At 39.7% G+C, this 14306-nt stretch overlaps 1 protein-coding gene across 1 annotated transcript in view; it reads right to left on the bottom strand.

Moving 5' to 3' along the window:
- The window catches only part of LOC100741433, a gene marked incomplete in the record, with an annotated part of 16674 nt that extends 5460 nt beyond the window's left edge, over positions 1–11214 (bottom strand). The window contains 16 exon segments of the mRNA XM_033321561.1: positions 1–566; positions 2086–2339; positions 4061–4322; positions 4420–4647; positions 4721–4926; positions 5012–5230; positions 5378–5903; positions 5982–6386; positions 6622–6830; positions 7625–7751; positions 7829–8415; positions 8500–8806; positions 8905–9348; positions 9475–9649; positions 9796–10112; positions 11071–11214. Of these exon segments, the coding sequence (XP_033177452.1) occupies positions 48–566; positions 2086–2339; positions 4061–4322; positions 4420–4647; positions 4721–4926; positions 5012–5230; positions 5378–5903; positions 5982–6386; positions 6622–6830; positions 7625–7751; positions 7829–8415; positions 8500–8806; positions 8905–9348; positions 9475–9649; positions 9796–10112; positions 11071–11214 (4929 nt within the window).
- Between the last annotated feature and the right edge of the window lie 3092 nt (positions 11215–14306).

Genomic DNA, 14306 nt, shown 5'->3' with positions numbered 1-14306 from the left:
CAGAAATGGAGAAGAAGCGGAGCTGGCGACACGAGCAGGGTAATAACTCACTTGCCTAGTCCGAACTTCATGAAAATCAGTTCTTTCCCTTTCGACAGGATATCGCCGCCAGCGCTCGCACCGGCCATCTCCGTGAATTTTTGCATCAGATTCGGCCCTGTACTCTGCTGCTGTTGCTGCTGTTGTTGCTGTTGTTGGCCTTGTGTAGTATTCGGTTGCGCCTTCGCTTGAGGCGTCGGTAACACCGTTGGTATTCCTCTCATCGGCTTACTCGTGCCCTGATTGCCTTGCATAGAGGAACCTTGGTTCTGTTGCGAATACGGCTGATTCGGTTGTTGTTGTTGCTGCTGCTGAGGCTGTTGCTGCTGGAATTGTTGGCCTTGGGGACCGAATCCTGCACCCTGTTGTTGATAACCTTGATTCTGTGGTTGATAATTTTGGTTCTGCGGATTCTGCTGTTGCTGCTGGTACGGTTGATTCTGTTGCTGATAATCTTGCTGACCAAGGCCCTGCATACCTCCTGGCACATTACTACCACGATTGATCGCGCCTCCCCTCCCCTTCCCCTAGAAATTGAAGCGACATAAATTAATTAAATAAACTACAAAGATGCTCGCTTGTATCTTCGTTCTCTATAGACTTGTTCGTATAGGTTTTCAAACAATCTGCAGCAGCAAGTTTAATTTCGTTTCGTTTAATTGTAGTATTCGTTTCGAGTGCTTGGTACCCTGAAAAGTTCAGAAACATATTTTTATTCTACAGAAATAGATTCCTTTATGATGCCGCTGAACTTCGATCTAATCGAACATTAATTATTTATCGTCTCGTTGCACATTACAATGATGTCTCGCTTTTTCCCTACTATATCGCAGCTACCTTACGATGTTCTATGAGAAGTAATGCATTTGTACTAATATGCTGATTTATCGTTACCTAGATGAGGGGGCGATAATGTGAAAAGGTATTTTAACATGTGCTTATTAGGACGTAATATTCGAAACAAAATTAAGTGGTTCGTTTCGCTTTATAAACTAACTAATTTATAACGTCGTTATTTTCGATCAGTGTGACGATATGTTGACCTGTGTGGCGCTCAAACTTTACGCAACTGTTAGAAAATGGAAAAATACACTAAATGGAATCGTACAGAACAGGAGCTGAGATGAAAAATGACAAACGTAGAAAAAGGAAGAGAGGAATAGCTGAACACCAGGAAAATATAGTGTTTTCAGTTACTAAAAAAGCATGATTACTGCGTATTCGTGCAACTTACGTATCGGCTATTATACATGCTTAATGCTTAGACGGCTATTAATTAGAAGCATTTAATGACAAGCTGTACATACCACGGTTCTTTTACCGCAAGTATTGTTAATAAAGTGTATTAGAAATTTCCTTTGTTAATATTTATTCGAAAGTGTTAGTAGTAAAATTGAAATATCGTACTTCTTAGATACAAGTCTATCAAATGCAATTCCATGCCAAATAGATGTTAGATACGAATAGCTCGTGTCTTTGAATGCTGCTTTCTTAATGAAAATTTTACAATTTTTCCTCTCGTATAATTGTAAAATTTCTCGATCTATTACTGTTAGAAGCAATTGCTATTTCAACACTGTACGAAATCGATCAGCGTATGATAATAATTGCAGGAAGTAATTTCCATCAACGTCTTGTATAAATACACTAGGTAAATTTTACGTGGCCTTCTAACAATATATCATATCACAAATATCGAATATTCGTGTCAAAAAATATTCAATATCAGTTAATACTGTTAATTCATCGATCGTTTAGAACTTCCAAAAACATACCTGAGTCACTGAAAATATTTTTCAATCCTTAAATTGTCAAAGCCATCGGACTCGATTATCATTCTTTGGGTATCCTTCCATAAATGAAAGAGGAACGATAACAAAAAAAAAACTTAGAAAAGTATCTAACTAGAAACTAAAGCGTGACGGTGAATTCGGAGAAACTAACGAAAGAAATATAGTTGAACAATTGTACAAGTTTTGCAGCGAGAAGATAGAAAGCACGCAGAGAAGCAAAAGTGAAAACTTCTGGATAGAGCAGTGGACTCACCTGCTGTTGAAGGTGGGGTGGTACGGGGCCTTGCTGATGGGCACCCATAGGTGTGGGCCCATGTTGATTGGACGTGGTTACAGTCGTGTAGCTGTGGTGATTCGCTTGTTGGTACGCTAGATGCGGTGGATTGTTTTGTTGATGTTGGAGTTGATGTTGTTGGTTGTTCATTAGTGATGGTGGTTGTTGTTGTTGTTGTTGTTGTCTAGAGTCTAAGTGACAGACAGGGACAGACACAGGCACAATGCAGGCATCTAGCAACAGAGAAGAGAACAAGACCGTGTTGTCATTCATGGCGCATTTATCCTTTCTAGATGGACATTTAGACGCGCTGTCGAGTATGCCAAGTAATAATTTCTTCGTTCTAATGAAATTGTACTTTTTTCCCTTCTATGTTCCTATTTCTTGTTTCTACTCATTTAATATCAGACCTTTTTACATTTTTTATCTCAACTTTCGGTATCTCTTTACTTTTTTAAATGTTTTACTTCCAACATCTTAAAAAGTAAAGTTCTAGATTACTCGGCAAAACCTGGACTTGCGCATATAGTTAAATTTTTCTCGCGACTTTATTCTTTATAGTTCAAGACACGAAATCTGATAGAGAACATCGTATTAATAACTCGAAATGAGTCATCAGAAAGAGTAAATTGCTTCAATGTCTAAATGGCCAGCATGACAACACGACACGAACGACAATCATGTGACACGACGACCATCGACCAGTTCAGGCACACAGAAACATAGTATGTCATTATATAGAATACACGCAATATAGTTATATACATATATATACATATATACATATATATTTTCTTACACACATGCATATGTATATATATGTATATGTATATGTATACAGTGTAAATATAACACGTATATATATATGTTATATAGAGGAAAAAGATAGGCACGTAAAAAAGTAACAGAGCCGAAAAGTGCTCGAAAGAAAAAGTACGAATATAATACATACGTAGATACAAATACATATTTATGCATTTGTATCTAATAGAAAACACTGAAAGCAGCTTAGTGTTTTATTGTATATATATATTCATATATATACAATATATTAGATAGATAAGATAGATAGCTAAATAGATAGATAGGTAGAGATATAGAAAATCGTTTTGCATATGGCAATACACGTGTTCCTAAAAAAATTTGCAAATACAAAATAGCTTTCACACATTGCGCGGGCACATTAATCTCGTTATCGGACGTTCATATTGTGATAATTTCGAACGAATTCCTAGAAACTTGCTATCAGAATGCTATTTTAAAATAATCTCCTGAGAAGAAACGCACCGGGTGACTTACTCGAATGCCTTATCGAAATAGTTGACACGTTGCTTTACCCTCTATTGCAATCTCTCGGTAATTTTGCAAGATAGGTACGCCCCTAAAAATGTAAGCTCTGCATCGATTAACGACGATCGGGCCTTGCTAGATGGCTCAATTATAAACTTGTGTAACCCTTCTGCCTGTCGTCTGGCACATCTAGTTTCGTGTCTTGTGTTGCTTGCTGTTTGTATTTTTTATTTATTTATTTTTTTATTTTTTTATTCACACTGACGTCCAGTTGTTTTCCAGCTTTCTCTTTTTCTTTCTTCTTTTCTTCCATTTTAAAAGCAACTATTATCGTACGCATCATCGTTTGGCAATTCAAGCAGATTAACTCATGTCGGTCGAATACATGGCGCCAGTGTGAATTTATTTTCAACCCCTCGAGCCAGTGTTTTTTATCTTCGTAGAAATCATTCTCAGTCTCGATCTTGATTATCACTGCGTTCGGTTTTCTGCTGCTTGCTTACTCTGTCATTTCAAATTTAGCTTTATTTCGCTTCGCAAAGTTGAAGAATAATGGTAAAAGTTCCAGCTACTTTGTGTACTTGGCTTGAGGAGCTATTTGTACCATAATTCGCGGCATCGTAGTGAATAAAAGATCGAATGGCAATTAATTTCAAGTTTTTACCTTTGCCTCGTCGATGACCAGTAGGAGGAGGTTCTCGAGGCGGAGGAGGCGGTCCTCTTACTCCGGGTCCTTGACTTTGACCAGGAGGTCTTCTGTTTCCTGGAGGAAGTTGTCCTTGTGACGGCTGATCAGGCGCTTCAGTGAGGAAATTGCTCGGTACTAGGCCACGCACACCATTTAATTCACCCATATAAAATCCATCATCGTCCAAATCACCATAGACATAAATTTCATTCCCAGTTTGAAATGCCAGTTCCACTTGCTATGGAATCGAAATATGTTAAAGTGTGTAAGTATAAATTTAGCTTATATACGTTCCTATATAAAAGGATAGAAATTTTGCTTGTTAGAGAACTTACGGAATCAACATTGGGAGATAATTCGTGAGGGTCATAATCGTATAGCGCTATCATTTTCTTTACAGGCATGCTAGCGTAGATATCTCCCCATCTTCCTCTCCTTCCTGACTGTCCCTGTCCTGGCTGGTTCGGATCTTTAATTTCTTCAACCATGTTGTAAGGAACGTATCCTCGTCTACCATGACATTCTCCCCAATAAAATCCATCCGCGTCTTTTTCACCGTAAACCTACCAAATTAATTTACAAGTTAACATTTCATGAATTACGTGACAGACAATCAAAAAATCTATTGATAAAGACCTTAATCGTATCGCCTTCAGAGAATGGCAATTCTTCTTCGCATGCGTCTGGATTGGGTGACATTCTTTTCGGGTCATAATCGAATAGAGCAACAAACCAGCGTGTTCTCTTGTTCATTTGTTGTGCACTGCTCGATGGATGACTGGCACCACCTTGAGCTTGCATCCCCCTTCCACGGTAACTAGAAGTCCTACCTCTCTGACTTCCTATGAGAGTAAAAAATGCAAAATAGAGTTAACATGTAACACATTGTTAGTAGATCAATACGTTTAAGCGTAACTGTATTCGAACCTTGTGTCGAGTGTTCATAGTAAGGATCTTGAGGTCTACCAGCAGGACCACCCATTCTTCCGGGTCGATGTGTCCCAGGAAGTCCTTGCTGTCCCATTTGTGATCCGTATCGATGTTGGCTGCCATGATGCAGTGGCATTCCTCTACCTCTGCGTGACGGATCATCTTCCTCGCTGTAATTCGCTTCGCTTGCCGAATCTTTGGTGATCTCTGGAACTCCTAAGCGACAGTAGGGAATACGTGCAAAATTTCAAAAATTTCAATCGATCATTTTGAATAAATAGTATTTCATTGCGATATCTAAAATATTTTGAAAAAAATTACTAAGGATATGGAAACTAGTTTGATTTATCTAAGGACTCTTACCCATCTGGGACATGCTCTGTCCAGGATAAATTTCTTTATCGGATAAATTTTCGTCAGTCTCGATGATAACTTGGCCGTGAGAGTCAACTCTAGTATTGCCGTGTCGCCTTATGTGAGATGGTACAGGAGTCGATGGATATCTCTGACCTACAACTCCCATACGATGTCTATTCGGGTCGTCCACTTGCCCGGTACCAGAAGGCTGAGGTTGTCCTTGGTCTTGCATGTGCGTAGATCCATGTTGCAAATGAGTCGCGGTCCCGCCACGAAGAACGCTACAAGGAATGGCAGTAGCACAGCTATCGCCCGATTGACTTTCCCTGCTTTTTGTCCTAACTGTGATGTGCTTTGGGTTCAAGCCCATAAGCTTATGTATGTCCACCAGAGCGTGGTCACCAGTGGGGCTGTCTACGTCGGTGACCTTTTTTCCATCGGCATACACCGCGTAACCGGTGACGGCCGAACCGTTTAGGGCAACAGGCTGCCAGGTCACTAGCAAAGTGCCGTCCTGCGGTCCAGCCTCCACCTATCGTAAATATCATACGATTATTCATTAAATATCATAACGATTATGACAATGGAATACATTGGAACAATTATTAACCTGGATATCGACCGGAGGATCAGGTAATCCTTTGGGCAACGTTTTGAAATGGACGTGACATGCTAAATTATTTGCCGCTTGAGTGTTTTGGTCCTCGAAGTGTGTCGCTCTCAGGTTTTTCGCTTTAACAGTCACCCTATAGATTGTCGAGGGTGCTAAACCAGTAATTGTGTGTCTGTAAACACCAGGCTTCACCGTCCTAACTTCGACGTTATTCACGCAAACCACGTGTTGATGATTACTATTGCTCGGCATCCACGATATGACAGCACTGGTGGCGGTTACATTCGACGCCTTGACAGCGGTTGGACCCAAGGCTACATCCTTACCGATCACCATTGTGCAAGCGGCATCGCGAGACGTTCTTCGTGAATGCGTCACTGATCGCACGCTTATCCTGTGTGGCTAAATTAACAATCAAACGAAGTCGAATAACTTGACAAGCTCCTACGTTTATTTATATACATCGTTATGCAAAAAATTTCACGAAACCTCGTGAAATTCAACAGTACCAATTAACAAGAGATACTTTGTACTCTATTATAAAAGTGGTTGATCTTTGGTTTCTGTAGAATTTAATAATATTGAAATTTTGCAAAGTGCACGCTATTCTACTGGAGAAAAATTTATCCTTACGAACCCTGGTGGAATCAACTCCCTCAACCAATGCTCTGGTCCTCTCAGTTGCTTTCACAGTAACCTTCAACACTCCATCCACGTAGACGTGATAGGACTCCAACTGATGAGTATTTTCTGGTGCCGTCCAACCAATTAAGACGCTCTTGTTCAATTGGCGCTCGAGTGTAAGGTGCTGCGGCGCCGGAACTAGGTCCGAAAACAGGTAGACTTCTTCAGGAAAAAAAGACAAGACAAGCCTAGCTGTAGCTAAAAATCTTTCACTATCTAATTCTCTAAGCCAACCTAAGACCATCCATATAATACTCAACACAGTACAAGATTCCGTTTATGTTGATCACCAATCATTTACCTCTGCTCTCAAACAGAAGAAACCATTCTTTAACTGCTACAACAATTAAATAACATGCATTTATTCTACATTCAAAGAAAACCGTTAAATAACAAAAATTAGTTAAATATGGAAAAAATTGGTATTCTACACATACGCAATTAAGCTTTCCTCATTTTGAGGGACAAGCGTAATTAAAAGATATGTATTGTTGCGAATATACATATACCTTGTTGAATCAAAGAGAGTGTTAGTGTTATGAGAAGAAACATACTACGTATTTCAAAGAGCTGTCTGATGAAGGTATGTTGGAACAGGAAAGCGCAATACTATAACGTCATCATAAGTTTGACATTGATCAACATATTAATTTTCAAATTAAAAGTCGCTAACTATACATTTGAAATAATTTTCTAATGAAATATTCACGCAAGCATAAGGATTTTTCAACTTCTCTAATATTTAATACTTTGAATTCGTTAAGAAACATCAGTCTAATATCTATCACTTAAATTCAATTACAACACAACTATGCACACCAATATTCCTCAAAGAGGATCACATATCCATAATTTTCACGCTATTTCTAGTTGCAGTTACACATGTACACCTAGTTCATCACGATCTACATGCTTTATAATGAAAGATCCAATAGATAATACGAAAACGTACTAACCTGGTGGCTCTTGTTCGTCTTCTTCTGCTATATTATCAAGCTCCGCGTAAGCAGATAGTTCAGCTTGTCGATTTCGATTTCCTTCTTCTAAAGCCGCTAACTCCAGATCAATATCCTGGAGATAACACTAAAAAACAAACAAAAATCTCAATTAGCAATGCCTCGTAAAGGAAATATACGTAACATTTGTCGTAATAATCTTACATTGCTCACTTGGGGAATATTAGTCGAAGCAGAATCATCAACGTCTCTGAGGCCAAGAACGGCTTGATGAAATTCTAATAGGTCATCGCCGATTAATTTTTGGACGAAATTAGCTGGAACGAGACCACGTCTACCGTCAAGAGTTTCTGCATCGAGAAAACCATCTTCGTCCGGTTGTCCCCAAACAAGAAGATAATCGCCTCCCTGAACAGGCAACTCCGCTTCTGGATTTTCGTTTGGCGAGTGCTGAAACGGCTCGTATGTAAAACGAGCAATATAGACGTAACATCTGCCTTTGCCGGGTATATCCAGCATGTCCACTTGACCCTCTGTTACAATATTGTCATTGGTCAGTCGATCCAAGGGATTGGGAAGTATACTACTGGGTATCTTTGGCATCTGCCTTGAACCAAGGAAATGATGACCCGTCGTAGCAGGTGCTGTCGGCGAACTGGCGCGTAAACTTTGCTGAATCTGCTGGATGATAGCTTGCTGTTGAAGTTGATTGACTTGAGACTGAGCAGATAGTTGCTGCATTGCTTGAAGAGGATCGCTTATCGCCTGTAATAAGCCTGTCGATGTGGTTCCTACAAAAAAAAGGAAAGAAATAATTTTATATAATGAAAGGAGACATTTTTTCAATGGAAAATCTTTGAGACCCTGATTTATACCTGAGCTTACGCCTGACGTGCCAAAAGCATTGGTCCCGACGGTGGAATAGGTCGATCCACTAGTGACGAAACTGCTCGGTACGCTCGAAAAGGAAAGAGCGGTTTGAGGTACACTGGTAAGTGCACCCAAAGTAGAGTGAAAGGAAGATGTCGAATAGGGTGGCAACGAGGATAACGTAGTTTGTGGGATACTTGTCTGCGGAACGGAAAAGTTGTGATGCGGTAGTTGAGTACTAAAGCTACTCGCCCCTGTACTATAGGTTCCGTTTGGATGCGACGTAATGGACAAACTTGGATATGTCGTTGCCTACACATACAGATTAATGTTAATTCATAAATTAAAATTTGCGATTATACTTAAAACATAATTTTAAATACCATAGAATGGGATGAATTCATTCGTACCTGTTGACTTCCATTCAATTGAAAACTTTGGGCGGTCTGTGTGGGCTGGGAATAATGAGGTAATATGCTTTGGCTCGATGACGTCAGGTACGTTGTAGAGGCCGAATGTTGTGGCTGTTGCTGTTGTTGCTGCTGGAGCGGCTGCTGATAGGTTTGCGTATGCGGATAACTCTCCTGATACTGATTACTCGTATAATGGGTGTGCGTTTGTTGCTTCTGCTGTGCCTGCAGAACACTTTGAGAATGAGAGCTCTGTAACTCGGTATGTGTCTGTTGCGGTTGTTGATACTGTTGCATCTTTTGTTGAAAAACAGGTTGCGATTGACTAGTGGAGAGCGACGGTGCTGGTGGAATTGCTTCGCTGTAGTGATACGGCGGCCCGTTCGGAGTCAGTGGTGGACAGCCTGGCATCATTGGCGTTAAGGGCATAGGCGAACCTGCATACTGTTCCAAATTCTCGATCGATGCGTTTTCATTTTATAAGAAACAAAGACAAAGAGATCAAGCAAGAAAGAGAGATAAAGAGAAATAGCTTCACAGCGAAATAAAAACGAATGATTATTTACATACGTGACTCATCTGTGTTGGCATTCCTAGGTTCAAAGCATGTGGAGGTGGATGCTGATGTTGACAGAGATTAGGAAGGTTTTCCGAGCTAGATCGCAAAATACCCTGTGTAACTGAGGGTTGTTGCGTAGTAACGGATCCTCGAGTATGATCCAAATCGTGTATCATTCTACTAGCACTATGTTGATAAAAATTAGATAAGATTAATCAATAACCGAGTGACATTACGAAAAAGCGATGGAAAGGTATCGATCGTTTAGAAGTGAAATATAAAGCGTGTTTCAAGACAGGAAGGTTAGTAAAGTATAATATCAAGAAACACACCTATTATCTTGTTCTATCTTTGCTATTATTCTGTCAATTTCAGAACCAGTCGGAGGCCAAGTAGTCGGGACCGTCGAGTGACCCACCATAGGTCCTCTGCTTCGTGCACGTCTCAGGCTTGTTAATTCCAAGGACAATTCTTCGTGCCTGACCATCTGTAACTCCGTCTTCTTTTCAAGTTCCCTTATCTTTGATTGCAATGCTTCAACCGATTCCGGGCCTTGATATCGTCCTGCTATCTTTTCGTGTAGCTGATTCTGTGCTTCTGCATGTTGGCGCTCCAGATCCGCTTTTCGAGCTTCCGTTTCACGCATTTGCTAGAAACACCATATCGGTATGATTAAGAATAATTAACTTCCTCGAAACAGATTCTTTTCTTTAACACTAAATGAAACTCAAAACAACAAGACAAATATAGAATTCTTAATGTGAACGAGTTCGTAAGCTAAATGGCAAATGATAGATGTCCACCAGCGGTTAGAGAATACATTGATGTCCGTTTGTGCCACTTTGTCACAACAGAGATCAGTTCTGAAAAATCTGAAAAATCTGAAAAATCTGACCGTCAAGTTACGCTTAATATTTATGGTTGAAGGTAGATAATCACCTTTAATAACCTGGAGGGACGCTTGATTGAAAGACACGATGCACAACGAGAATCATCTGCGCGATATTAATAACGAAAAGAGCCTTTGTATTCTGAATGCCTGGAAGGCAGGTACAATCGAACTTACTCGACGCAAACTTGTTTGTTCGTTCTAGCGAGGACTATCTAATGTTAAAAAACGATCGAACCGAAGAAGAAAGAAGGAGAGTGGCGAGAATTATTAAAACCCTATTGCGGGTTACCTTTTAATTAAAACGAATCTTTTTCGTTCAAAATTTGCTTAGGACATCAGTATTTATCGGCTGACGAACACCTCGTTGATAAGCTTCTGTCGACCCTCGAAACCGATCGTAATCACGTGATACTTATTACAGCATATGATTATTACGTGCCCACTATTCTTATACGTAATACTTGATTGTGTTTCGATCTTCATACTAAACGAAACGTTCTTTTTTTCATAAACAGATTATCGATAAATTTCAAGACAACGTAATTTAGTTCGAGTTAGGATTAAATCGATGGTATCTCTGTGGTTATGGCTAAGCGTTGCGAACGAAAGAAAATTCATAAAAATTGAGAAAAATCAAAAGTGATATATGAAGAGCGTCTCGAAGAAAAGTAGGAAGGAATAAAAATTAAAAAATTTGAAAGTTGACGACATTTACCTCGAGGATGGATTCAAGAACTGCGTCCTGCATGATGGTGGTTTTCGTGGAGGTGGTAATCCCGACAGCAGATCCGGTATCCTGCAGCTGCGGAGCCTGAGGTGCCGTGGAAGCGCCACCTCCAACACCACAGCACTGCAACATCCCTGAAGTCTGAAACCCTCGCCCGTCTTTATCACGGCCAGTCCCTATCGATCTACCGTGTATCTAGGAGCTATCTTAATTAATTGGCGGCTTTTGCGGGGCCTGCCAGGCTGCACACGACGATCCCACGATTAGGCGTACAATTCTCTGGATGCGAAAAGGAATTCTTTTTTCATCGTGTTCCCACGATACCCTTAGACCCCGAGTGTAAATCGACTGAAAATAGTCGGTTACTCTCCTCGCACGTATAATCATGAAAAAAGATACTTTTCGCATTCAACCCTCTGTATATAGCGACAACAATGATCACATCGTATTCTACTATCTTTCTTTCCTTCTACCATTATTCTACGGTAATTTCTCTTTTTCGTTAAAGATCCGATTAATCAGCAATATATTACGAGCTGATATATAGAGGATTAAACGGAAATCAACATGCCACATACGCCGCGCTCGGTACACGAACAACGATAACGTCGCAACGATTTCCGTGATAATGACACGTGGAAGGTGCGCGTGAAACCCAATTGTCGCCTCATTCGTACAGCTTTAAAAACGATCGACGCGTGTAAACTGCAGTTGCGCGAGCTCAATTACAAATTACTGATAGCACTGCCTCTAAATGGGAGAAATTCAATCAACGGGATTACTGGCAACAGGTTCTTCGGAATGTTTCGATCGAAATATACCCGATATGATCAAAAGTTGCCCTTTGTTTCGTTTACTTTACGCTCGAGCCGAATAACGCGGAAAACATCGTTGATATTTATATCAAATTTATCGATACGTTGATTATTATACTCGCGCGATAGCCTGTCGCATGTCGCGTTTACGTGAACGTGAAATTTTTCAAGAAAAACATTTCTTCGAGGTAGAAATCGCGTGAATCAAATCTCATCAGCCGACGAGTTATTTTCGACATGAAAGCACTCGAGAGAAAAAAAACTATACTCGTGCATGCCTATGCAATTATCGTATTCCCAGTTGTAACGGAACTTGATTCTTTGAACACGACTATTAATGAATTTTGTCACGCTCGGATATTTGCCTTTTGTTATTTTTGTTTTTTATAATTCTACGATTGACCGCACAATGTGTTCATATTTTTCGCTTGAAATTACTGAAATATCCAACGATCAACAATTTGTTGCATTCGAAACTACTACGTTTAAGTAATCTAATAGGTTTCTTTCTTACATCATTGTCGGGAAATATGTATGTTGGACGGAGCTTAAATTTTGCTGACAGGATAACTGAGTATTATCGTTAACTAAAAGGAAAACCACTAATAGTACGATGAATAATTTCAAATAGCTCGTTAAAATGGAAAATAAAACGTGAAAAGACCAGACGTTCTGTCGTAAATTAAAGGAGAATTAAAATCGTTTATCGTTACAGTTGAACAAAAACGGAATAACGAACACAGTGTGCGACGATCGCTCTAATCTCTTTTCGTATCATTTATACCTTGCAATATGTTCAATTTTAACCAAAGCGTATACGATTTGCGTTATCTTTTAAATCAATAACCGAATAAAATCAACCGTATATCCGTCTTTCGTTGTGCAACCAAGAACATGTGCCGTTAAAGATAGAAGTGTCTAAACGTGGTTCTATTCCTCGAGCTACAAAATAATCTGCATTAATTTTTAAAACAGTTTATCCTCGACAATAAAAACTAACTTTTACTTGGATAATTATTTGATCTCAATGCGACGAGAACAGCTCAATTTCACCGGTTCTTTCTTTTCATAATTTCATTAATTCTTTTCACGCTCGAACGATCCAATCACGGTCAGACAGGACACTTTAATCCAGCAAAGAATTTTCGGCGCAAGTAGTAAGACGTACGATATAGCGGCCGACATCTAGTTATAACGAATTCAAGAACGTCCCTGCTGCTTTATTTTACGATTTTTGCCATGTAACACTACGCGATACGTGTATCACAGCGATTTAATTAAATATACTTAAAAAATACGAAGGACCAGTAGAATATCAAAAATATCTAAACACTATAAGCGAACGAACGTTATTTTATGAAAACGCTTGATCCAAGAAGAAATATGTTTCAGCTTGCTCATGATACGCAAGTCCAATAGAAACGATAAGGGTAAAGCGCAGAAGTTACGCAAAAAAAAGTAAGAAAACTAAATTTATCGAATAAGAGAAGTGGAATATATAAAATGTAACGCGTTAGGGAATGAATATGAAAGCTACCTTAGATCAATCTGAGGACGTGTAGAAAAAGAAGCAGTTGAAATATGCGAAGACCAAAAGAAACAGGGTAGAAAGAAACGGATGGACACCGATACACATAATACGGTAACACATCGAAAGAGCGAACCAATGGCTTGTTCTTTCAAAGGAAAGACACTTGTTTTACGCTTCTTGAGACACGATAAAAAATTCAGAAAGGAAACAAATGAAAGTGACCTCTCGACATTTGGTTGATGGAAAAGGAAAGGTTGAGGGTGATAGTTAAATACAGGAAAGAAGGAAGGAGAGATTCAGAATGAGTTTCTGTCTATGAGCACGGGTCGAGTGGCACGGCACTGCTTATTGATCTCACTACCAATGGTACGTAGTATACATATACACCCGGTGCGCACGGGACACCACTGCACGACGATACGTAAAGCATCCACTATCACTATGAACTGCCTACTGCTATCACCACGAGTAGCAGCGACGTCGACACAACTAGCGGAGCCCTTCGATACGTTTCTTCGCGATACCAATCATACAGATGAAAAATCGTGCCACCATCGCCGTCTCCATTTCCTCACTGACACTGTTCTTACGTTACTTCCCTCACTAGGTCGTTTTCCCCGTTTCTTTACTCTGATTTTGTTACGATATTTTTTTTCTGAATGTTGCAACGATACCGTGAAAAAATGTTCTACCTTGCGTTCTCGGGTAATTCGTGTAAGATTCGAGCGTGAAATCTTTCTTTCAGTCACATTTATAAGACCTCGAAGAAATGTTCCGCTTTGACACTTTTATAGTTGCACACGAGCACTTATGTACCACGGTAACAAATTTCTCTCCGTTTCTTCCAATCAGAAATATATACCTTTCATTCTACCCTC

The sequence above is a fragment of the Bombus impatiens genome, unplaced genomic scaffold, assembly GCF_000188095.3.
Source record: "Bombus impatiens unplaced genomic scaffold, BIMP_2.2 scf_0463, whole genome shotgun sequence".
In the NCBI taxonomy this organism is placed as follows: Eukaryota; Metazoa; Arthropoda; class Insecta; order Hymenoptera; family Apidae; genus Bombus; species Bombus impatiens.
The sequence above is the reverse complement of the archived record's forward strand: the minus strand, read 5'-3'. Positions and strand labels throughout refer to the sequence as shown.